General features: G+C 40.9%; 1 protein-coding gene across 1 annotated transcript; it reads right to left on the bottom strand.

Moving 5' to 3' along the window:
- Window positions 1-831: 831 nt before the first annotated feature.
- On the bottom strand, window positions 832-25,064 carry LOC119521248 (zinc finger protein 175-like). The gene is made up of 5 exons (XM_037819327.1): window positions 24,961-25,064; window positions 13,628-13,873; window positions 10,089-10,215; window positions 9,730-9,825; window positions 832-940 (listed from the first exon to the last, which is right to left on the bottom strand). The coding sequence occupies exons 1-5, from the start codon at window positions 25,012-25,014 to the stop codon at window positions 927-929; spliced, it is 537 nt and encodes a 178-aa protein (XP_037675255.1). The 5' UTR covers window positions 25,015-25,064; the 3' UTR covers window positions 832-926.
- Window positions 25,065-26,401: the final 1,337 nt, after the last annotated feature.

The raw sequence follows: 26,401 nt of genomic DNA, 5'->3' as shown, positions 1-26,401 counted from the left end.
ACAGTTGCTGCACTGGTAAGGTTTCTTTCCAGTGTGAATTCTTTGATGTGCAACCAAGTATGCCTTCCAGGTGAAGGCATGCCTACATTCAATACACACATAGGACTTCTCTCCTGAATGGGTTTTCTGGTGTCGCCTGAGTGTTGACTTCTGGGTGAAGTCTTTCCCACATTCGACACACACATATTGTCTCTCTCCAGTATGAATTTTCTGGTGTATATTGAGGCCTGACTTCTGAGAGAAGACTTTCCCACATTCACTGCATTCATACAGTTTTGTTGTAGTATGAACTTTCTTATGTCTGAAGAGACTTAACATGTAGACAAAAGATTTTTCACATTCATGGCATTTAGAGGGCATCTTTCTAGAGTGAGTTTTCTTTTGTGTAATAAATTCTGATCTCTGAGTGAAGACTTTCCCACAATCAGTACATATATAAGGAATTTCACCTGTTTGAACTGTCAGTTGTGGCTTTGGAGTGAAGGTTTTTCCACATTTGCTGCAGTCATTTAAGTTTTCTACACTATGAATTCTCTGTTGAGTAAAGAACGTTGATTTCTGGGAGAAGATCTTCTCACATTCAGTACATTTATCAGGTTCCTCCCCAGTATGAATCCTATGTTGGGTGAGTACCTGTTTGTGTCTGAGGATTTTTCTACATTGGCCACCTTCATAGAAGTTCTTTCCTGTACAAATATTCCTGAGACTCGCACTGGAAGAGCTATGGATGAAAAGCTTCCCAGATCCAATAAACTTTTCAAGGAGTTTTGTGGCATTGTTTTTATTTTGACCATTTACTTCTAGGTTATGAGTCAAACATTTTGCAAATGAGTCACATTTATGAGGTCTTTTTTGTGAAGAATTAAGACAGCCCCTCTCATAAAGGTATTTCCCAGGGTCCTCATTATCACAATCCCTCTCTGTATTCAATGGTTTCTTCCTGTGGAAAGCACCATCATGTGAAGGTTGATTTTGAGTTTCCTGATCTCTCTTTCTCTGGACAGCATTCTGCCACAGGTCTTCTAAAAAGGAACACCACAAACCATCTCTTGGGACTACACCAACCATATCACTATGATGTGAAGCTTTTTCTGAACTTTCCTGCTGTGGAGTTTCAAGCCCAAACTCCCCTTCTAAAAGCATAAAGAAAAGACAAAAGTGACAATATAAACAGTTAATAGAAGATAGAGGAGAAAGAGAAACAGTATGGAAATAGAGCTGATTAAGAGTGATCACAGAGGAGGCAGGGCAAGATGGTGGCATGGAGAGATGTAGAATTTAGTTAGTCCTCTACAGCAACTAGAAAATAGCCAGGAACAATTAGTAAATAGACTGGAACAACTGATGGCAGACATCCATGACCACACATCGTATACCAGCCTGGAATGGGTGGAATGGCTGAGATCACAGCGTAAGTAAAGCTCCCCAAACTGCAGAGCTGGAGCCCCTCCCCCACCAGCATGGTAGGCTGAGTTGCAAAACTTCATTGTGGGAGAAAGAAGCAGTCCCTGCAGAGCAAGGGAATGTAGCTTAACCAAACTCCAACTGCTGCCCTCCTTCAGGGAATTCAGATCCCAGGGCCGGGGAAAAAACAAAACAAAACAAAACCAGAAACAATTTAAGTTTGGCTTCTGATACCCTCGGCCCCTGGTCAGGACAGGGTCCATTGAGAATTATAGGGACTGCATCTTTTTGCAACAATGGGAAGCAGCTGGCTGACAAGTGCCACCTGCTGGACAGGATAGAAAAAGCACCAAGTCTAAAGGCCTCACAGAGAAGTCTGACAGACAGCCCCTAGGGAAACTTGATACTGATTACACCTTCCTCCTGAGACCTGGGCCCATCTGGTCTGGGAAAATCTGATTGGGGTAATCAAGGAAACCAGATGCCTAAAAAATTACGAGTCACATTAGGAAAAATGAAGATATGGCCCAGTCAAAGGAACAAACTTACATTTCAACTGAGATACAGGAAATGAAACAACTAATTATTAATGTAAAAAAAATCTCCTAAATCAATCAAAAAATCAAATCAACAAGTTGAGGGAAGGTATGGCAAAAGGGATGAAGGATATAAAAAAGACATTGGGTGAACATAAGGAAGAACTCGAAAGTTTAAACAAACAATTGGCAGAATGTATGGGAGTGAAAGGCACACTATAAGAGATGAAAAGCACAATGGAAATATATAACAGCAGATTTGAAGAGGCAGAAGGAAAGACGAGCTGGAGGCCAAGACATCTGAAATCCTACATGCAAAAGAACCCAGATAAGGAAAAGAATGGAAAAATATGAGCAGCATCCCAAGGAACTGAATGACAACATGAAGCACATGAATGTATGTGTCATAGGTGTTCTAGAAGGAGAAGAGAAGGGAAAAGGGGCAGAAACAATAATGGAGGAAATAATCACTGAAAATTTCATATCTCTTATGAAAGACATAAAATTACAGGTCCAAGAAGCGCAGTGTACCCCAAACTGAATGGATCCAAATAGACCTATGCCAAGACACTTAATAATCAGATTATCAAATGTCAAAGGCAAAGAGAGAATTCTGAAAACAGCAAGAGAAAAGCAATCTATCACATACAAGGGAAGCTCAATAGACTATGTACAGATTTCTCAGTAGAAACCATGGAGGTGAGAAGACAGTAGCATGATATATTTAAGACAGTGAAGGAGAAAAACTTCCAACCAAGAATTCTATATCCGGCAAAACTGTCCTTCAAAAATGAGGGAGAGATTAAAATATTCCCAGCAAACAAATACTGAGAGAGTTTGTGAACAAGAGACCTACTCTACAAGAAATACTGAAGGGAACACTACAGGCAGATAGGAAAAGACAGGAGAGAGATGTTTGAAGCACAATTTTGGGTGATGGTAGCACAATAATGTAAGTACACTGAACAAAGATGACTGTGAGTACAGTCGAAAGAGGAAGGTTAGGGGCATGTAGGACACCAGAAGGAAAGATAGAAGATAAATACGGGACTGTATAACTTAGTGAAACCTAGAGTGGTCAATGATTGTGATTAAGTGTACAAATATGTGTTTACATGAGGGAGAACAAATGAACGTCAACATTGCAAAGTAGTAAAAATGGGGTAGTATTGGGGAAAAATACAATCAATGCAACTAGTCTATGGTTAACAGTATTACTGTAATATGCTTTCATTAATTGTAACAAAGGTAATATACCAAAGCAAAATGTCCATAAGAGGGGGATATAAGGGAGGGATATGGGATTCTTGGCATTTGTGTTGCTGTCTGACATTTTTATTGTATTTTATTTTAATTTTATTTTTTCTTTTTCTTTTTACTTTTCTCGCCTCTTCCTCTTTCTTTGTGGAAAAAATGGAAACATCCTTATATAGATAGTGTTCGTGAATGCATAGCTATGTGATTATGCAGGGAACCATTGACTGTTGACTTAGGATGGAATGTATGGTGTGTGAATAAAACTTGTCTAAAAAACAGAGGGATACAAGTGCTGGAGAAAATGTGGAGAAAGGGATGTACTTTATCACCATCGGTGGGGAAGTAGAATGGTGCAGCCCATCTGGAGGGCAGTGTGGTGGTTCCACAGGAAGCTAAGCATGAGTTTGCATATGATCCTGCAACTTCATTATTAGGTATATACTTGGGAGAACTGAAAAGAGGGACATGAATGGGTATTTGCACAGTGGGGTCTATAGTGTCAGTATTCATGATTTGCAGTGGCTCCCACTACCTTTATACAGCATATGGACAGATGAATAGAAAGATAAGGACAAAAAGTAAATGAATAATGGAGAGGGATGGGGGATATGGGATGTTTTGGGTGTTCTTTTTTTTTTTATTTTCACTTTTATTCTCATTCTTTTTTGTGTATGGTAATGAAGGTGCTCAAAAATTGGTTGCGTTGGTATATAAGCAGAAGATCTGAAAGCAGTGACACAAACAGATATTTTCACACCTTTGTTCATAGCAGCATTATTCACAATTGCCAAGAGATGGAAACAATCCAAATGTCCTTCAACATATGAATGGATAAACAAAATGTGGTATATACACACAATGGAATACTACACGGCAATAAGAAGGAATGAGGTCATGAAACATATGACAACATGGATGAACCTTGAAGACATAACATTGAGTGAAATAAGCCAGGCACAAAAAGAGAGATATTGTATGTTCCCACTAATGTGAACTCTGTGAAAAAAGTAAAATAAATGGTTTACATTGTAGAATGTAGGGAACCTAGCGAAAGCAAATAATGAAGGGGGAATGATAGTCTAATAAGAACAGATAGGTTATGGAGGGTAAACTTAATGCTATGGGGATGCTCAAGAACGACTATGGTTTGTTAATTTTTGAGGGGTATGGTAGGAACAAGTTGTCAGCAATGTAGTTATTTTCGGTTATCCATTTTTCTTATTTCTTTGTTCAGTTATGGTTTGTTAATTTTCTTGGGGTATGGTACGAATATGTTGGAACCAATGTAGTTATTTTAGGCTATTTATTTTTTCTTATTCCGGTTTTGTCTGAAATGTTGTTTTTCATTGTTTGTTTTTTAAGTTTTTGATAAAGTTAAAAAAATAAAAAAAATTGACTGTGGTGATGAATGTATGGCTATATAACTGTAATGTGAACAATTGATTGTACACTGTGGATGACTGTATGGTATGTGATATATCTCAATAAAATTGAATTTTTTAAAAAAAGGGTGAACACAGAAAAATGACTGAGTCAAGTAATAAAGGGCATGAATATGGTAAGAATGAAAAGAAAGTCATGTAGCCCTTATTATATGCCAAGAACTTATTGATATAGCACTTAGGATGTTCTAGGTGATGCATACATAAATTTCTTTAAACCTCACAACTATCCATCAGGTGGCTTCAATTATTATGTCTGTAATACAGATGAAGAAAATGAAACACAGAATGGTTAGTTAAGTCATTGACCAAGATCAACTTGCTAATCCACGGGGAAGATTAGATTTGAACAAAAGCGGCCTGGCCCCACTTATGTAAGCAGTCTAGATACCAGATCTAGTAGGAAGACCAGAAGATAACACATACAAGGACGTTACAGGGCAACATCTGTGGATAGCTAAGGCTTGAAGGAGGTATAGTTCTTTATTATCATTCAATTCTAAAACCTTATCGATCTTCCTGCTTCTTCTCACTTGTTAGAAACAATGCCAAACTCACCACCCCTACCTGTCCTCTGGAATATTAAAGCTTCATGAACTATCCTGAGATGGCCATGCCGTGAAAGTATGCCTATGCCCCAACTCTCCAACTCTCCACGAAGCTGGAATTTTTTTCCTCTACCAAGCAAGGTGTATTGGCAGACTGCATGAGCAAATGCCCCTAGTATCTGTTTTATCCTTCTTCCATAGAAGTAGAATTGTTGCCAGCCACATGGCTGTCAAGCCGCATAACCATCCCAATTTCCTTGGCAATGAAATGTGACTGTGAGACCATTTTTGCCAATGGAATGTGTGTACAAATGGTGTGCTTCACTTCTGGGCCTGGGGAGTAGGATGGCTGGCAGTTTCTCAGTGCCCGCCTCTTTCCTCCTGCTTAGTAGAACCTGGCTTTGGAAGCAATCCAGTCAATCATGCAGATCAACAATATCATTGGGAGGGTGGAACGACAACAGGAGAAACTTAAGACACTAAATGAGTCTGAGAAGCAATACTCCCTGTCAACCTGTTTGGAGAACTGTTTTACTGGAGAGAAATTATTCAAGAATTATTTGAGCAATAGGATCATGCTTTCTTTGCTAGAGCTTTCAACTTTACGCTATATATCATTTTTTTGCCAAGGATTGGAGTCAGTGGTCATCCAATTGATAATACAGTGCAAGAGAAACAGCAGATTCTCAATAAAAATGATAGACTGACTAAATGAGACTATTACTTTATTTTACCAGAGTTTTAACACTGACCATGACATGACTCACATCTAAGTTCTTTTGTTTTTCAGTCAGTTTGATAAACTGTATTCCAGACCCTTGTCCAATCCAAAAACCTCATTCATCTTTCACTCTTCTATATAGAACTTTATATATGGTCCATAACTCTGGCTTTCATTTACCCTAAAGGACTTTACACATGGGGTCCCTAGGCAAAGAGTTGGAACATTTTTAATTTTTCAATTCATTTAGCTTTTAAAACTCTTGCTGAACCTAATAATACTTAAATAACTGCAATTAATGTTCAATGCAAAACATTCACATTTGTGCTGAAAAGCTTACCCACAACTCTCCCACACAAATTAATAATGTTGCCTCAAAACAAGTCTACTTTATTAAATCAAATCCAAGCATACACTCATGTCTTCTACCCCCATTTTAGCTTGCTCTATCTGCTTCCTTCTCCAAAGTCAAAATTGCTTCCTGGAGCAACGAAGAGCCCTATGCCCTTAAAATTAACTCCCAACCACACCCACCTTTAGAGGGACACCATTTTCCTGAACTTCAAAAGCAGTCACTCTCTGTGCCCCCCATTTTGAAATTTATATTTTTGATACTTATTTTTAAAATAGCCTTCCATTAAATAGATATGATTAATGCATGAAGGCTGACATTTTTCATATCTCATGCCATTGTCATCTCTGCCAACTACAATTTCTGTTTCTTTGAATTTATCTCAGCAGATATTTAAAAGATCCTTCTAAAAAACACAAAATATCCTCTTTTGCCTATCTTATTTTGTCAATAATTTACTATTCTAAATGGTTTCTTCATACTTAACACTCATATAATGAAAAGTAAGTAGGCAGAGCACAAAATAATTGACAGTCTGGGTAAAGAGAGGACCATCCAATATTCTACATAATACACATTTAAAAATTAGTAACGTAAAGCATGCATTATGGGAACAATTAAGGTACAGTTTTAAACTGGAAACATGGGGTCATGATGATGATGTCACTGAAAAGAGTTTTAGTGATTATATTCTACATAATTGGAAACGACTGCCTGTGTGCATCAAAAATCTATTGATTTACAATAATGAAATCTGTCAGTAGCATCTAGGATGAAGTCATAAAAGACTGGACTCCATAAATCCCATTAGGAGCAAAATAATCCAAGCAAGGTTGAAAAGAGGGACCTGTACTGGGGTAATATCACTGAGATTAAGAATAAAGGGCATCTACAGATATCTCTGAAGGTTGAGACAGTGATCAAATGAGAGACAGGGGTAGCAACTGACAAGTAGGATTTAACAAAGGATTACAAATACTTAATCTTTATATAAATAACTTTTTTTTAAGTCTCTAGGGTACTAGAATAGCTAGAAGAAATAACTGACATGGTGAAACTGTAACATATAACATGCTTCAAAATTTGCTCTTAGCTACTTATTAAATTATACTTTGAAAGTTATCACATTTCTGTATATGTTATATTTCATAGAAAGGAAAAAACTGAAATTATGGAATAGTAACCCATAATGCTCTTTGAAATTTGCTAACTACCTGTTAAATCGTACTTTGAAGGTTATCACCTTTCGGTATATATGTTATACTTCACAATAAGGAAATAACTGAAATGGTGGAATTGTAACCCATAACATTCTTTGAAATTTGCTAATTACCTGTTAAATTGTACTTTGAAAGCTATGACTTTTCTGTATATATGTTATATTTCACAATTAAAAAATGTAAAAAAAAAGAATAAAGGGCATCTAAATGATATGTTAAAAAAGAAAAGAATGTATGCACAACTATGTGATGATACAGAGAGCCAGTAATTGTATACTTCAAATGGGTTGTATGGTGTGTGAGTATATCTCAATAAAATTGCATTAAAAGAAAAGAAAAGAAAAGAAAAGAAAAGAAAAGAAAAGAATGGTAGGAAATGCAAAGTGATAAATAAAATTTGAACCTGAGAGAGAAGAGCCAAGAAATGCAAATAATCTGACAAAATTTGTAAGGTGAGAAGGATTTCTGATTTGGGCGATGGTAACTCCAATTTCTGATCCCTCAAAAACAAAGGAAGTGAGTTATACCCTGGGAACTGTTTTCCATGCAGCTAAATAAGGTAACAGAATACAGTTTAACCACAGGGCCTCAAAGTATTGATACAGGAATCATCAGAATACAAATACAAACACTAAGGGTTCAGCATGAGTGGGCTTTTTAAGGCAGATACTACAGGGAAGGAAGACCAGAGAGCAGGAGTAGGTCCCCAACCTAGGGGTACCACAATTAAAGGAGAAAACAAAATCAATGAATTTAGGGGCAAATCAACAGGAAAAAGGCAGAAAATCCATGAACAAACACCTCAGATGGAAAAACCAATCAGATAACAGAAATGATGAGATGGTCACATAACTTAGTTATTAGAAAAATGAAATTGAAACAATGAAACAGTCCTTTCACCCATCAGATGGACCACAAAGGAGAAATGTGTACAATGCCAAGTGCAAGCAAAGAAGTACAAACATGAATCCTTGTGCACAGCAGATGGGAGTGCAGCCCACCCAAAAAGCAATGTGGTTTACTTAGTCAAATTAAGTATACTTATACCCACTGATCAGGTAATCCCCTCCCGAGGATCTGCTTCTGAGAAATTCTCACACTGAGCCCTGGGGACATTTATAAGATAATGTATTGCAGCTTTTCTTATGTTAACTGAGAGTAGGAAACATTCCAAGCAATCCTCCTCCTTGCTCAGACAACAGATACATAAAATGCTGTATATTCACACCCTGGAATACAGCACAGCAGCTGGAGGGGATATTAAAATTCTACATGGACAAGGCAAAGTACAAAGTGAAAACTTTTTTAAAGAGTAATTCATACATGATATAGAAAATACAAACATAAAAGCATTCACTTGAGTTTCCACAAGAATGTCACACCGAAAACAGAAAAGCCTTGAGAATAGATGTCATGGTGAGGAGGAAGATGGGTACGGGGCAGGAGAATAAAAGGAAATATATCAAAAAGTTTCACAAGGGGGAGAGGGGACTCATCCAGAGGGAGGAGGCCAGTCTGCCCTGAACTGAAAATTATAATCAACTCAACTCTCCTAACACGAGCTGCAGAAAGTAATAGAAACAAATTCACAGGCAGTGCCCCTCAGTGTGGTTCACTCAAGCCACACTGGGAGGAAATGTTAGAAGGAGTGATTGATAATGTCAAAGACATCAAAAAAGCACCCCAAAGCTAAGGCACAGTGACCACAGAGTTGTCAGAGGGGGACTGGCTTGGGGAGAAGGGGAAGTGTTGGGGAGCAAGGACAGAGGTGGTACAGACCGAATACCATGTGAGGCTGGCTGCTGATGACAGATTAAGGCATCTCAAAGTGGGAAGGACAGAAAATGAAAAGGAACCAGCAGGAGAAAGAGTGTTGCATGCAGTGATTCTGGAAGAAGGTGGTTGCATGAGTACATCTAGGGAAAGACTCAGTAAGAATAAAAATGTTAGGACAGAGAGATGAAAGAAGTGATGAGGCTGACTGGCATACTATTGGAGGAGAGATAAAGAGGGCAGCTCTTCTGCCAAAGTGCCAAGCAAGGAAGAAGGCAGCTGACATGGCAAGAGGCCCGAAGTGGAGATGACACTTAAATATCTGAGGAGCAAATGTCAAGTCTCCTTAAACAATTCCGAACATCTGTTACCTTCCAGAACAATTTTCTTAAGATAATTTCAAAGGCATTGGCTTCTCCCATCACAGCCGAGCTTTACTCCTGCATCTCCCATCCACCCAAGTAAGGGTCACTCACCCGGACAGCCCTGAGGTGGGAGTTCAACCTCCACCATCCATGGCTCCTTTCCTTTTTCCAACCTGAAGATGACCTCTGGGCAGGGAACGTGACACCCTGTTAATGAGAAAGGATTCCAGATTTGGCCATAGCTTCTTGGGTTCTAGTGACCATTCAATGAAGCTTTCCATTTGCACATCAGAAAAGTCAACATCTTTCACTGGGGACAAATTAATACTCAAAGGTGCCTGAATGGAATGAACAATCTGGGACAATGCAAGGACAAAACCACTACATACTTCAGATGTACCCAGCATCCCACAAGTGAGGAAGGAAACCTCAGTGAGGCCCATCCAAGATTCCAGCTCAGCTGTGCTCACCCACTGAGAGCAGGTGGCAGTAGATCTCCAGCATCACTTCCCAGTAGAGGCATCTCTGGGCAGGGTCCAGGCGCTGCCACTCCTCCCTGCTCAAACGCACGGTCACGTCCTCGAATGACACTGATCCCTGTAACAACACATCCCGACTCATGTGGATGGGGAAGTTAAATACAGGGACTTGCTTGTAATGATTTTTCACCTGGTACATCATATAGGGTTCCCACTAAATACCTGTTTCACACTGCATTTGGGGGCATTTAAAAAAAACGTATAGAAATAGCCTGCTATTCTTTGCATACTACATTCATTCAGTGATTTTTTTTTCCAGAAATGAGAACTCAGATAGGTTCCCTCTAAGTTCTCCATCAAACTTAGGAATGACCTGCATTACATTTATTAAGCAACTATGTACCAAGCATGGGTAAGCTAGTACCCTTCTAGCAACTTGGAGACTTGGGAAGTAAATAAATACACTAGTACAACTACAAAGTTCAAAAGGGAGCATGGTAGAAATACATGCAGAGCACACTGTGGGCCCAAATTAGGGAAAAGCAAAGTCTGCCTGGGAGGGGAAGATTATTGAAGCTTCTGAAAGTCGGTGACACTTTTATTGGAAGTGAGAATTTTATATAGGATGTGTGAGGGAAACCATTTCCAGAAAAGATCAGGAGTAAAGGTGGGAAAATAGGAAAACCAGGGAACATCTGATACCTCTTTGTAAGAGAAGAGGCATCTGTGTGTGTATGAGGAGGTGATGATGATCAGCGTTCTAAGGAGGTGAGCTAGGGTCTGATTACATAACAGGTATGGATTTTTTTCTGTAATTAATGGATTTCCATTTAAGTATTTTGAGTGCAGGAAAAACATGATCAGAATTATATTTTTAAAAGATGATCTTTCCTATAAGGACCAATTTTAGGGTAACTTAAGAGTTGATGATGGAAAGTTCTTCATTATATAAGTCTTTCTAAAAGAACTGAACTTGATGATCAGTCTTGACATCAAAAAAAGAGAGAAATAATCAGATAATGCATCCACCCAATTGATATAATATTGCATATATGGTACTATTCTTGACACCCCCTGTGCCAGTTTGGATGTATTATGTCCCCCCAAATGCCATTATCTTTGATGCAATCTTGTGTGAGCAGAAGTATTAGTGTTGATTAGACTGTAATTCTTTGATTGAGTGTTTCCATGGAGATGTGACCCACCCAATGTAGGTGATGACTCTGATTAGATCATTTCCATGGAGGTGTGGCCCTGCCCATTCAGCATGGGCCTTGATTAGTTCACTGGAGCCCTATAAAAGCTCAGACAGGAGCGAGCTGCTACAGCCAAGAGGGACACTTTGAAGAACGCACAGGAGCTGAGAGAGGAGCTGCAGCTTACAGAGACATTTTGGAGATGGTCTTTGATGAATGCCCCAAGAGCAACTGAGAGTGACATTTTTGAGGAACTGCAGCCTGGAGAGGAACGTCCTGGGAGAAAGCCATTTTAAAACCAGAACTCTGGAGCAGACACCAGCCACATGCCTTCCCAGCTAACAGAGGTTTTCTGGACACCACTAGCCATCCTCCAGTGAAGGTACCTGACTGTTCATGTGTTACCTTGGACACTCTGTGGCCTTAAGACAGTAACTGTGTAACTAAATAAACCCTCTTTATACAAGCCAATCCATTTCTGGTATTTTGCATCCCGGCAGCATTAGCAAACTATAACACCCCCCCCCTAAAAAAAATTGAAGTGGAAAACATGTTACCAATATATGGTGTGAAGACGACTGAATAGGTAGCTTAGTGAACATGAAGTTGGATCCCTACCTAAGGTTCTACATGAAAATAAATTCCAAATGAATCACAGACAAAAAGTAAAAAATAAAAAAGCCATATAAGAACAAGAAGAAAATATTATTAGGACAGTTGTTTCTTTTAAAAAAAAAAAATAACTGAGAAATGGGAAAGAACTTTCTCTGATGGCATAAAACTCAGAACAAAAGATTGATGAATTCAACTATGCAAAAAAAAAAAGCATGGAAAGAAATTAAAAACAAAACTGAAAAAAATTTTTTGGAACAAATGAAAAAAAAAATTTGTAACATAAAGGAGAATCAAGGAGCAAAAGTCTTTAAAAATACTAACAACCCAATAGAAAAACAGCTCAAAAAAATTTAAAAGACACAGGTGCTTCACAAACACAATCCCCTATCTCAACCTCAGCTATAAGAGAAATGCAAATTAAATCTGCAATGAGATTCTGTGTTTTCACTTATTAGATTCGCAACAATCAACACGAAAAGGATCTATCTTGGGTAGTTGAAGGAGAACATCCCATGCCACACAAAGGAAGGCGATTCTGTCGTATCTGTCCAAAATAAGTACACATATCCTTGGCCCTAGGAATTTCAACTGTGGAAACTGATCTCCAGATATACCCCTCTCCCTTTGTACTAAATGAGATTTGTACAAGGATATTCAGTGCTACACTGTCTCTACTAGAAAATGATTGGAAATATGTTAAATGTCAACCATTAAAGGGCTGGTTAGTTACGATTTGACATGTACATATAATGGAATAATATGCAGACTTTATTAAGAAAGAAAAGAGGTAGCTCATTGTACTTCCATTAGATTATCACCAAGATTCATTGCTAACAGAGAAAAGCAAAGCATGCCCCCCCACACACACCCACACCCCCAAAAAAATCTGAACAGATCATCTGTGAAGTGTTCAAAAGTAAACTGCTCCCTGGTGGCCTCTGGAGGGGATCCGGGAGATTGGAGTGAGATCTGGAGAAATATTTCATTTTGTCTTTCAAACCTTTCATGGAATATGAAATATGGACAGAAAATACATGAAACATAAATATATAGTTTAATCCACCACCCCAATCAATAGACTACTGACAGCCCCCCAGAACATCCCCGTGCTTCGGTGTGTGCCCTTTCCAATCACAAGCCCCTGCACTGCTCCTGAATGGAACCCACTATTCTGGCTCTTCTAAGCACACCTGTGCCTTTTTCATAGATTTACCACTTGAGAATACCACCCACCCACCCCCCAGCCTCAAACATTATAGTTTTGTTTCCCTTGTTCTTGAAATTTATATAAATAAGAATCAGACAATATGCCTGATTAAACATTGTTTAACATGATTCATCCACATTTTTGCACAGGGAATTAAAAGTTGTTCATTTTCTTTGTTGTATATTATTCCAATGTAGAAAATACCATCATGTATTTGCCCATTCGACTGTTGATGGGTATTTGGATAGTTTCTAGTTTGGGGCTATCATGCCACAGCGCAGTCAGCCCTGTCTTTTTATTCTTCCTTTGCCCCAGGGCCACCTTATTCCCCTACCCAACCTCCTTCCTTCCTCAGCCAGTTCATGGTTTCCTCTGCAACAGACTAAACTCTAAGTGTGGGGACAGTGGCCACACGTGATCTGCTATCTAGGATCAAGATCGTCTTGGGGTAGGAATCCAAGGCCTGCTGCTTCTAGTTCTAGGGCATTGTCCCTGGGGCTGCTCCTGCTTACCTCACGCTCTTCCAGGCCCAGAACCTGGGGCCTCCGGGGCAAAGTTCCATCTGCAGGCATGTCTCCTCTGGGCTTCAACTCTTGGCTCCTCCTGCTGACAACTCCACTCTTCCTCGAAGCTGAAGCTGGGTGGGCATCTAGAGGCTCCAGCCAGAGCTGCTGAGGAGAGGCGGGTGGGATGGGAAGGACCCCATGTGGCCTCCTCAACGATGCAGCCCAGGGGCTGTGCAGAGACGCCAAGAAGTCCTGGAAGAGCAATGATGTGTGAGTGGTCATTCAACGTTCACACCCCATGAATTTCCTGGGGCCCTTAGGTAAAGGTTACTGTGCTATTGCACTCTTCAGAAAACCTGCAATTGTAAATCCTTTCTCTGCTCTTTGGAGATGTATGTACATCTTGTACAAAGCTAAATAAGCCTTTTTAACAGCTCTGCAACGCAAGAGTATCTTTCTCCAGGACCTGGGAGCACCTCTCTGAAACACCAAGGAAGTTAGCGTCCTTATTTCACCATCTCCATGGGAGTTTAGCTTAGGTGTCTGGCCCCAAGTTGTAACCACCTACCTGTCATCTAGAGATGAGAAGTTTTATTTTTCCCTTGGATGAGGAAACTGAGGCTGCATGGTGTAACGTAACCTGCCTGAAGGTCACTCGGTTTGCAATTGGTAGAGTACAGATTCGGCTCCATGTCTGCCTCCTTCTAAACTGCACCCTGCTGCATTACCCTACGCAGCCTCCCACATCGTCAGTTTCCTGAAATGCTGCTTCTGTTTCCTCTTGCTTCCAGAGAGCTCTGGCTGCGGGCAGCCGTGTCTGGTGTGCCTAATCTGAGCTCCCAGACATTTCTGTGTGCATCATGACACTGTACCCACCCCAGACTCTTCTGACACAGATAAAAATTTAAACTCACCAAACTCATCCCCCACCTTGACCCAGAGAATATGCAGATCTGCACCAGGTCCCTTCCTTACTGACCTCCCATAATGCATTGCCCCCAGACCCAAATCTGGTCACTGACAGCACTGACCTCCAGGAAACCCCAAGGAGTGGACCACAGGACTGCCACAGGTTCCCAAAATGCCCCCCAGTCACTGACGTGGCCCAGGTTCTAAAGATCATTATTAACCCATCCTGATGGCCAGCAACTACATTCTGCCAAGTCCCATTGCTGTTTTCCATAGGATCCCAAATAATCCCCCATACAGGGTTCCAAACAACACTTCCCACAGGAAACCCATCATTGTTCTGCTCAACTGCCAATCACTGACCCTCACCATGTCCCGCAGAGACCCACAGAGAAGCCAACACTCACTGCCCAGAAACCAATGCAGTCACCTTCACAACCTCATCACTGACCCCCAAGACTTCCAGTCAACTGGCTCCCATATGCTCACAATGATGGCTACCCCCAGCACCCCAAGCTACCGACTCCTGCAACACCGATGTGGGTGTCTTCCTCCCACACCAGGGAAGGTTTTACAAAGTGATCCTCAAAGTCCTCCAATTCCTGAAGCTCCCAGCTTCCCATCAATCAGTGCCCCCTCCAGTCCGCCAAGCAGGGAATCACTTCTCCAGATATCCTCCAGTACTGTCCACTTAAGATGCACATTCTCTGTCCATACACTTGGAATCTAGTAATTACAAAAACAGTGATGTGGGTGCCCCGGGCCCAGGGCCTTCCCTAAGGGCCTTAAGACTGTGCACACGGGAGGCGGGGCAAGATGGCAGACTGGTGAGCTGTATGTTTTAGTTACTCCTCCAGGAAAGTAGGTAGAAAGCCAGGAACTGCGTGGACTGGACACCACAGAGCAATCTGACTTTGGGCATACTTCATACAACACTCATGAAAACGTGGAACTGCTGAGATCAGCGAAATCTGTAAGTTTTTGCGGCCAGGGGACCCGCGCCCCTCCCTGCCAGGCTCAGTCCCGTGGGAGGAGGGGCTGTCAGCTCCGGGGAGGAGAAGGGAGAACTGCAGTGGCAGCCCTTATCGGAAACTCATACTGCTGATCCAAACTCCAACCATAGATAGACGGAGACCAGACACCAGAGAATCTGAGAGCAGCCAGCCCAGCAGAGAGGAGACAGGCATAGAAAAAAAACAACACGCAAAACTCCAAAATAAAAGCGGAGGATTTTTGGAGTTCTGGTGAACATAGAAGGGGGAAGGGCAGAGCTCAGGCCGGAGCCCAGGCCCTGAGGCGCATATGCAAATCCCGAAGAAAAGCTGATCTCTCTGCCCTGTGGACCTTTCCTTAATGGCCCTGGTTGCTTTGTCTCTTAGCATTTCAATAACCCATTAGATCTCTGAGGAGGGCCCTTTTTTTTTTTTTTTTTTTAATCCTTTTTCCTTTTTCTAAAACAATTACTCTAAGAAGCCCAATACAGAAAGCTTCAAAGACCTGCAATTTGGGCAGGTCAAGTCAAGAGCAGAACTAGGAGAGCTCTGAGACAAAACGCAATAATCCAGTGGCTGAGAAAATTCACTAAACACCACAACTTCCCAAGAAAAGGGGGGTGTCCGCTCACAGCCATCACCCTGGTGGACAGGAAACACTCCTGCCCATCGCCAGCCCCATAGCCCAGAGCTGCCCCAGACAACCCAGTGTGACAGAAGTGCTTCAAATAACAGGCACACACCACAAAACTGGGCGTGGACATTAGCCTTCCCTGCAACCTCAGCTGATTGTCCCAGAGTTGGGAAGGTAGAGCAGTGTGAATTAACAAAGCCCCAATCAGCCATCATTTCAGCAGACTGGGAGCCTCCCTACACAGCCCAGCAGCCCAGAACCACCCTGGGGGGATGGCACTCACCTGTGACATAGCACAGTCATCCCTCAACAGAGGACCAGGGGGTGCACGGCCTGGAAGAGGGGCCCACTTGCAAGTCTCAGGAGCCATACGCCAATACCAAGGACTTGTGGGTCAGTGGCAGAGACAAACTGTGGCAGGACTGAACTGAAGGATTGGACTATTGCAGCAGCCTTGAAACTCTAGGGTCACCAGGGAGATTTGATTGTTGGAGCCACCCCCCCCTCCCTGACTGCCCAGAAACACGCCCCATATACAGGGCAGGCAACACCAACTACACACGCAAGCTTGGTACACCAATTGGACCCCACAAGACTCACTCCCCCACTCACCAAAAAGGCTAAGCAGGGGAGAACTGGCTTGTGGAGAACAGGTGGCTCGTGGACGCCACCTGCTGGTTACTTAGAGAAAGTGTACTCCACGAAGCTGCAGATCTGATAAATTAGAGATAAGGACTTCAATTGGTCTACAAATCCTAAAAGAACCCTATCAAGTTCAGCAAATGTCACGAGGCCAAAAACAACAGAAAATTATAAAGCATATGAGAAAACCAGACGATATGGATAACCCAAGCCCAAGCACCCAAATCAAAAGACCAGAAGAGACACAGCACCTAGAGCAGCTACTCAAAGAACTAAAGATGAACAATGAGACCATAGTACGGGAGATAAAGGAAATCAAGAAGACCCTAGAAGAGCATAAAGAAGACATTGCAAGACTAAATAAAAAAATGGATGATCTTATGGAAATTAAAGAAACTGTTGACCAAATTAAAAAGATTCTGGACACTCATAGCACAAGACTAGAGGAAGTTGAACAACGAATCAGTGACCTGGGAGATGACAGAATGGAAAATGAAAGCATAAAAGAATGGGGAAAAAAATTGAAAAAAATCGAAATGGACCTCAGGGATATGATAGATAATATGAAACGTCCAAATATAAGACTCATTGGTGTCCCAGAAGGGGAAGAAAAGGGTAAAGGTCTAGGAAGAGTATTCAAAGAAATTGTTGGGGAAAACTTCCCAAATCTTCTAAACAACATAAATACACAAATCATAAATGCTCAGCGAACCACAAATAGAATAAATCCAAATAAACCCACTCTGAGACATATACTGATCACACTGTCAAACACAGAAGAGAAGGAGCAAGTTCTGAAAGCAGCAAGAGAAAAGCAATTCACCACATACAAAGGTAACAGCATAAGACTAAGTAGTGACTACTCAGCAGCCACCATGGAAGCGAGAAGGCAGTGGCACGATATATTTAAAATTCTGAGTGAGAAAAATTTCCAGCCAAGAATACTTTATCCAGCAAAGCTCTCCTTCAAATTTGAGGGAGAGCTTAAATTTTTCACAGACAAACAAATGCTGAGAGAATTTGCTAACAAGAGACCTGCCCTACTGGAGATACTCAAGGGGGCCCTACAGACAGAGAAACAAAGAAAGGACAGAGAGACTTGGAGAAAGGTTCAGTACTAAAGAGATTCGGTATGGGTACAATAAAGGATATTAATAGACAGAGGGGAAAAATATGACAAACATAAACCAAAGGATAAGATGGCTGATTCAAGAAATGCCTTCACGGTTATAACGTTGAATATAAATGGATTAAACTCCCCAATTAAAAGATATAGATTCGCAGAATGGATCAAAAAAAATGAACCATCAATATGTTGCATACAAGAGACTCATCTTAGACACAGGGACACAAAGAAACTGAAAGTGAAAGGATGGAAAAAAATATTTCATGCAAGCTACAGCCAAAAGAAAGCAGGTGTAGCAATATTAATCTCAGATAAAATAGACTTCAAATGCAGGGATGTTTTGAGAGACAAAGAAGGCCACTACATACTAATAAAAGGGGCAATTCAGCAAGAAGAAATAACAATCGTAAATGTCTATGCACCCAATCAAGGTGCCACAAAATACATGAGAAAAACACTGGCAAAACTAAAGGAACCAATTGATGTTTCCACAATAATTGTGGGAGACTTCAACACATCACTCTCTCCTATAGATAGATCAACCAGACAGAAGACCAATAAGGAAATTGAAAACCTAAACAATCTGATAAATGAATTAGATTTAACAGACATATACAGGACATTACATCCCAAATCACCAGGATACACATACTTTTCTAGTGCTCATGGAACTTTCTCCAGAATAGATCATATGCTGGGAAATAAAACAAGCCTCAATAAATTTAAAAAGATCGAAATTATTCAAAGCACATTCTCTGACCACAATGGAATACAATTAGAAGTCAATAACCATCAGAGACTTAGAAAATTCACAAATACCTGGAGGTTAAACAACACACTCCTAAACAATCAGTGGGTTAAAGAAGAAATAGCAAGAGAAATTGCTAAATATATAGAGACAAATGAAAATGAGAACACAACATACCAAAACCTATGGGATGCAGCAAAAGCAGTGCTGAGGGGGAAATTTATAGCACTAAATGCATATATTAAAAAGGAAGAAAGAGCCAAAATCAAAGAACTAATGGATCAACTGAAGAAGCTAGAAAATGAACAGCAAACCAATCCTAAACCAAGTAGAAGAAAAGAAATAACAAGGATTAAAGCAGAAATAAATGACATAGAGAACAAAAAAACAATAGAGAGGATAAATATCACCAAAAGTTGGTTCTTTGAGAAGATCAACAAGATTGACAAGCCCCTAGCTAGACTGACAAAATCAAAAAGAGAGAAGACCCATATAAACAAAATAAGGAATGAAAAAGGTGACATAACTGCAGATCCTGAAGAAATTAAAAAAATTATAAGAGGATATTATGAACAACTGTATGGCAACAAACTGGATAATGTAGAGGAAATGGACAATTTCCTGGAAACATATGAACAACCTAGACTGACCAGAGAAGAAATAGAAGACCTCAACCAACCCATCACAAGCAAAGAGATCCAATCAGTCATCAAAAAGCTTCCCACAAATAAATGCCCAGGGCCAGATGGCTTCACAGGGGAATTCTACCAAACTTTCCAGAAAGAACTGACACCAATCTTACTCAAACTCTTTCAAAACATTGAAGAAAATGGAACACTACCTAACTCATTCTATGAAGCTAACATCAATCTAATACCAAAACCAGGCAAAGATGCTACAAAAAAGGAAAACTACCGGCCAATCTCCCTAATGAATATAGATGCAAAAATCCTCAACAAAATACTTGCAAATCGAATCCAAAGACACATTAAAAAAATCATACACCATGACCAAGTGGGGTTTATTCCAGGCATGCAAAGATGGTTCAACATAAGAAAATCAATCAATGTATTAGAACACATTAACAAGTCAAAAGGGAAAAATCAATTGATCATCTCAATAGATGCTGAAAAAGCATTTGACAAAATCCAACATCCCTTTTTGATAAAAACACTTCAAAAGGTAGGAATGGAAGGAAACTTCCTCAACATGATAAAGAGCATATATGAAAAACCCACAGCCAGCATAGTACTCAATGGTGAGAGACTGAAAGCCTTCCCTCTAAGATCAGGAACAAGACAAGGATGCCCGCTGTCACCACTGTTATTCAACATTGTGCTGGAAGTGCTAGCCAGGGCAATCCGGCAAGACAAAGAAATAAAAGGCATCCAAATTGGAAAAGAAGAAGTAAAACTGTCATTGTTTGCAGATGATATGATCTTATATCTAGAAAACCCTGAGAAATCGACGATACAGCTACTAGAGCTAATAAACAAATTTAGCAAAGTAGCGGGATACAAGGTTAATGCACATAAGTCAGTAATGTTTCCATATGCTAGAAATGAACAAACTGAAGAGACACTCAAGAAAAAGATACCATTTTCAATAGCAACTAAAAAAATCAAGTACCTAGGAATAAACTTAACCAAAGATGTAAAAGACCTATACAAAGAAAACTACATAACTCTACTAAAAGAAATAGAAGGGGACCTTAAAAGATGGAAAAATATTCCATGTTCATGGATAGGAAGACTAAATGTCATTAAGACGTCAATTCTACCCAAACTCATCTACAGATTCAATGCAATCCCAATCAAAATTCCAACAACCTACTTTGCAGACTTGGAAAAGCTAGTTATCAAATTTATTTGGAAAGGGAAGATGCCTCGAATTGCTAAAGACACTCTAAAAAAGAAAAACGAAGTGGGAGGACTTACACTCCCTGACTTTGAAGCTTATTATAAAGCCACAGTTGCCAAAACAGCATGGTACTGGCACAAAGACAGACATATAGATCAATGGAATCAAATTGAGAATTCGGAGATAGACCCTCAGATCTATGGCCGACTGATCTTTGATAAGGCCCCCAAAGTCACTGAACTGAGTCATAATGGTCTTTTCAACAAATGGGGCTGGGAGAGTTGGATATCCATATCCAAAAGAATGAAAGAGGACCCCTACCTTACCCCCTACACAAAAATTAACTCAAAATGGACCAATGATCTCAATATAAAAGAAAGTACCATAAAACTCCTAGAAGATAATGTAGGAAAACATCTTCAAGACCTTGTATTAGGCGGCCACTTCCTAGACTTTACACCCAAAGCACAAGCAACAAAAGAGAAAATAGATAAATGGGAACTCCTCAAGCTTAGAAGTTTCTGCACCTCAAAGGAATTTCTCAAAAAGGTAAAGAGGCAGCCAACTCAATGGGAAAAAATTTTTGGAAACCATGTATCTGACAAAAGACTGATATCTTGCATATATAAAGAAATCCTACAACTCAATGACAATAGTACAGACAGCCCAATTATAAAATGGGCAAAAGATATGAAAAGACAGTTCTCTGAAGAGGAAATACAAATGGCCAAGAAACACATGAAAAAATGTTCAGCTTCACTAGCTATTAGAGAGATGCAAATTAAGACCACAATGAGATACCATCTAACACCGGTTAGAATGGCTGCCATTAAACAAACAGGAAACTACAAATGCTGGAGGGGATGTGGAGAAATTGGAACTCTTATTCATTGTTGGTGGGACTGTATAATGGTTCAGCCACTCTGGAAGTCAGTCTGGCAGTTCCTTAGAAAACTAGATATAGAGTTACCATTCGATCCAGCGATTGCACTTCTCAGTATATACCCGGAAGATCGGAAAGCAGTGACACGAACAGATATCTGCACTCCAATGTTCACCGCAGCATTATTCACAATTGCCAAGAGATGGAAACAACCCAAATGTCCTTCAACAGATGAGTGGATAAATAAAATGTGGTATATACACACGATGGAATACTACGCGGCAGTAAGAAGGAACGATCTCGTGAAACATATGACAACATGGATGAACCTTGAAGACATAATGCTGAGCGAAATAAGCCAGGCACAAAAAGAGAAATATTATATGCTACCACTAATGTGAACTTTGAAAAATGGAAAACAAATGGTTTATAATGTAGAATGTAGGGGAACTAGCAATAGAGAGCAATTAAGGAAGGGGAAACAATAATCCAAGAAGAACAGATAAGCTATTTAACGTTCTGGGGATGCCCAGGAATGACTGTGGTCTGTTAATTTCTGATGGATATAGTAGGAGCAAGTTCACAGAAATGTTGCTATATTAGGTAACTTTCTTGGGGTAAAGTAGGAACATGTTGGAAGTTAAGCAGTTATCTTAGGTTAGTTGTCTTTTTCTTACTCCCTTGTTATGGTCTCTTTGAAATGTTCTTTTATTGTATGTTTGTTTTCTTTTTAACTTTTTTTTTCATACAGTTGATTTAAAAAAGAAGGGAAAGTTAAAAAAAAAAAAAAGGGAAAAAAAAAAAAGATGTAGTGCCCCCTTGAGGAGCCTGTGGAGAATGCAGGGGTATTCGCCTACCCCACCTCCACGGTTGCTAACATGACCACAGACATAGGGGACTGGTGGTTTGATGGGTTGAGCCCTCTACCACAGGTTTTACCCTTGGGAAGACGGTTGCTGCAAAGAAGAGGCTAGGCCTCCCTATGGTTGTGCCTAAGAGCCTCCTCCCAAATGCCTCTTTGTTGCTCAGATGTGGCCCTGTCTCTCTAGCTAAGCCAACTTGAAAGGTGAAATCACTGCCCTCCCCCCTACGTGGGATCAGACACCCAGGGGAGTGAATCTCCCTGGCAACGTGGAATACGACTCCCGGGGAGGAATGTAGACCTGGCATCGTGGGACGGAGAACATCTTCTTAACCAAAAGGGGGATGTGAAAGGAAATGAAATAAGCTTCAGTGGCAGAGAGACTCCAGAAGGAGCTGAGAGGTCACTCTGGTGGGCACTCTTATGCACACTTTAGACAACCCTTTTTAGGTTCTAAAGAATTGGGGTAGCCGGTGGTGGATCCCTGAAACTATCAAACTACAACCCAGAACCCATGAATCTCGAAGACAGTTGTATAAAAATGGAGCTTATGAGGGGTGACAATGGGATTGGGAAAGCCATAAGGACCACACTCCACTTTGTCTAGTTTATGGATGGATGAGTAGAAAAATAGGGGAAGGAAACAAACAGACAAAGGTACCCAGTGTTCTTTTTTACTTCAATTGCTGTTTTTCACTCTAATTATTATTCTTGTTATTTTTGTGTGTGTGCTAATGAAGGTGCCAGGGATTGATTTGGGTGATGAATGTACCACTATGTAATGGTACTGTAAACAATCGAAAGTACGATTTGTTTTGTATGACTGCGTGGTATGTGAATATATCTCAATAAAATGAAGATTAAAAAAAAAAAAAAAAAAAAAAAAGACTGTGCACACAGCAGCTTGCTTGACCCAGGTCAGCTAAGGTTTAACCACCCTCTCCGTAAAACCAGGCCTCCTAAGGCAAATGTTAATCTATAGCTTACCTCCTTCCTCAACTCCCTGAGACGCTATCACTCTTGTTGTTATATACAAAGTGATTATAATCCTCCCCTCTTTGCTGTTCAATACAATCAATCCTTCTCTATGTCACAAGACTCCTGTTCCCGCATTTATGCTCTCATACCCATTGGAATATCTTTGTCTCAAGCTCCTAAAACCAGTTTGGCCAGTTCCCCCCAAAATGCAGATTAACTTCTCACAGCTCTGCACCGCCACCGTCGGTGGCCCTTTTATTGTGCCTCTTTTTCATGCTCCCGGAAGTGTCTCAGTGATGTACACTGTCACAGCCCGAGGGGGCTTTGCCGGTCAAAAGACCAAAGAAGATGCTGAGTGTTTGCTGAAACATGAACTTTATTTGGAGCTTACTCACAGGGAGGCAGAAATCAGCAGAAATCAAACGGCTTTTTTTCTCACCAGGCAGGTACTGCTTTCACAGGGAAGTTGGCCGTAGGCCCTTGAAAGTGGTCGGCAAGCCAGTTATACGGGTTTACGACAAAGACATTCCTAAGGGTGGGAGGGCATCCTGTGACATGGGGGTGGTGCAGGAAGGAAAGAATTATAGGATGGGGCTTTGTAAACAACCACAAGAGTGATAACACTTCGGGGCCAGAAGCAGGTAGACTAGATTAATATTCTTGCTTTTTCGGGAGACCAAGTTTCTCACCTCCTGCTTACTTCCCGTATAAAGTTACAATTTACCTTTTTTCTCTTTACTGGCTTGCAAAGATCATAGGTTAAACATTAGCTGCCTAGATCACACAGACTGCTGCGCACCAAGGTCCGTGGGCCTGTTTTGTTCAGGCCAGGGGCTGCCACACACATATACAAAATACACAAGGGAAGGCTGAAATTAATGAGCCAGTCACCCAACTTTAATTCCAAAAATCATTCCATCGCTCACCCCACAGCTGCTCTTTCACTCACCCCAAAGACCCCCATCACTCACCCCACATACCCCCATCACTCACCCCATGGATCCTCCTCATTCACCCCCGATGCCCCTTCACTCACCCCACAGACCCCTCCTCACTCGCACTGCATAACGCTATCACGGATCCCCAGCCTGTAAGAAAGGAATAAGTTTCGTTTTCACATAGAGACAGCATGGAATAAGGGAAATGGAGGCAAAACCAGTTTAAACAAGCCCCAGACAAAGAGAAGAGAGAATCTGCCTGATGTAAAGAGACATGAGGTAGTATCAGAGGTGGGAACTCACAGCAAAAAAATAAAAATTTGGGGGGGCATTGGCTAATCAGTTCAAAATCTCAATAATGAGCTAGTTGGCTCTCTGGGATTGGCTGTACAAATTAAAATCTCAAAAGATGAATTAGTTAGTGTTCTCGGATAGGCTGTAACCTCTGTAGTACCCAGTCAATGGGGAAACAGGGGAGGGACTTGCGAATTAGGAGTAGGAGATTTAAACATCGCCATTCTCTTCCTCTGGGGCGCCAGCCTTCCGCGTGTTTGGCTGGACGCCCCATCTTGCAAGATCGTAAATAAATTCTTTTCTCCTCCAGAACCGAGAGAGCGTTTATTCCCTTATAGGTACCACTTTATTTCCGACACAGCCGACTTCCAATCAGTGACCCCTCAGGACTTCCAAATCACCTGAGTCCTTCAAGCGCCACAGGAGTTAGAAACCTCTGGCAACAGCAGTGAAACCTTCCTCGGGACACTTACCTCTGGGTCGCATTCCCGGCAGGTTTTCTTCGGCGCGGATTGCCGTTTGCACATGCTCAGTAGCACATCTGAAGCTTCAACCTGCCCATGGTTATCATGGCGTCTTACGGCGTTTCTCCATTTCCGTTGTCAATCCTCTTCCAGGCCTGTATTAGGCGAACGTCATGGCTGCGCCCTATCAGAGCTCGTCACCGGGAGACGCCATCTTGGCACAATTTCCATTCCGTACACCTCGGGGAAGAGCATCCAGCCTCACAGAGCAAAGCCTTGGGGCTGTTCCACGTTGGCAGGGATCTATTCAAAATGTGTATTTAATTCGTTCTAGGAGAACTGTCATTGCAAATTCTAAAAAATACCTTTTTTCTGTATTTTCACATTTACTTAGACTTTCTTTTTTCTGAACTAAAGAATTCAGTCTCTAGTAGTGCTTTTGAAATTTTTCTTTTTGAGAAATTTTACCTGTATGATCCTTGCACAGTTGATCCCTACACCTGGATAAATCCATTGATGAAGTTATCAATTTAGAGACAACCTAAGAAATAATTTAGGACTCTCAGGACTATTACATTTAAAGGAAGGAGAATGAAGAAAATGCAGTCAAGTCAAAGAGAAAACATGATTACTCAGAACAATGCCAGCCAGCCCAAGAATATGCCCCATGTCCATCTTAATACCACCAGCCATTGCATTCCTATATTTTCTCAACCTAGTGGTAGCCCCTGTTAGGACTTCAGCAACAGGTTTAGATTTTACAATACCAGGCAGGGGAAGTGTTTCCTAGTCAGACGTAATATCCAGTCCTACAAACCATTCAGGTAAAGAAGACACAACCACTTCACATAAAACTTGTTCGAAGGCTTCCATGTCCTTACGATTCTGGTCAGCGATGGCTTCATATTGTGCCCTCATGTTGCTGAGAAGCGTGGTGAGGTCCACCTGGGGAACAGCATCCATTTCTTCACTGACCTGGCTGGGACCACCTGCCAGGAAGCTTTGGAGCTCCTAGGGACAATGAATGAGAGTGGCATACAGGTGCATTCTGATTTTTGTAGGCTCTAAGCACTTTTGTCTTTGTGGGTCTCTTCCTCCACACACACACAGATATTAAGAATTATATTTTACATTGCATTGGTATAATAAAGAAAATATATTAAAAAATTTTTTCATCTAAACTTTCACCTTACTCCCATCAACCACTGTATTTCTATGTCAATGTGTATTTGGCATATTTCTTATTATTTTGCATTTCTTTATGTATCCAGTGAGCCAATTCCTTGAGGATTGGGTCTACTGCCATTTCTAAATTCCATCGGTAACATTCACATTTAGTAACTGACAATAGCACAAGGGCACTTTCTACCAAGGGTGACCCAGGGCCAACCAGGAATCAAAGTTTCCTCATCTCCCACTCTCATACTTCCTCTTCCCAAACCACGTTTCA

Source organism: Choloepus didactylus, chromosome 27 (genome assembly GCF_015220235.1).
Source record: "Choloepus didactylus isolate mChoDid1 chromosome 27, mChoDid1.pri, whole genome shotgun sequence".
Taxonomy (NCBI): domain Eukaryota; kingdom Metazoa; phylum Chordata; class Mammalia; order Pilosa; family Megalonychidae; genus Choloepus; species Choloepus didactylus.
Note: the sequence above shows the minus strand (reverse complement) of the source record. Positions and strands in the feature narration are given on the sequence as shown.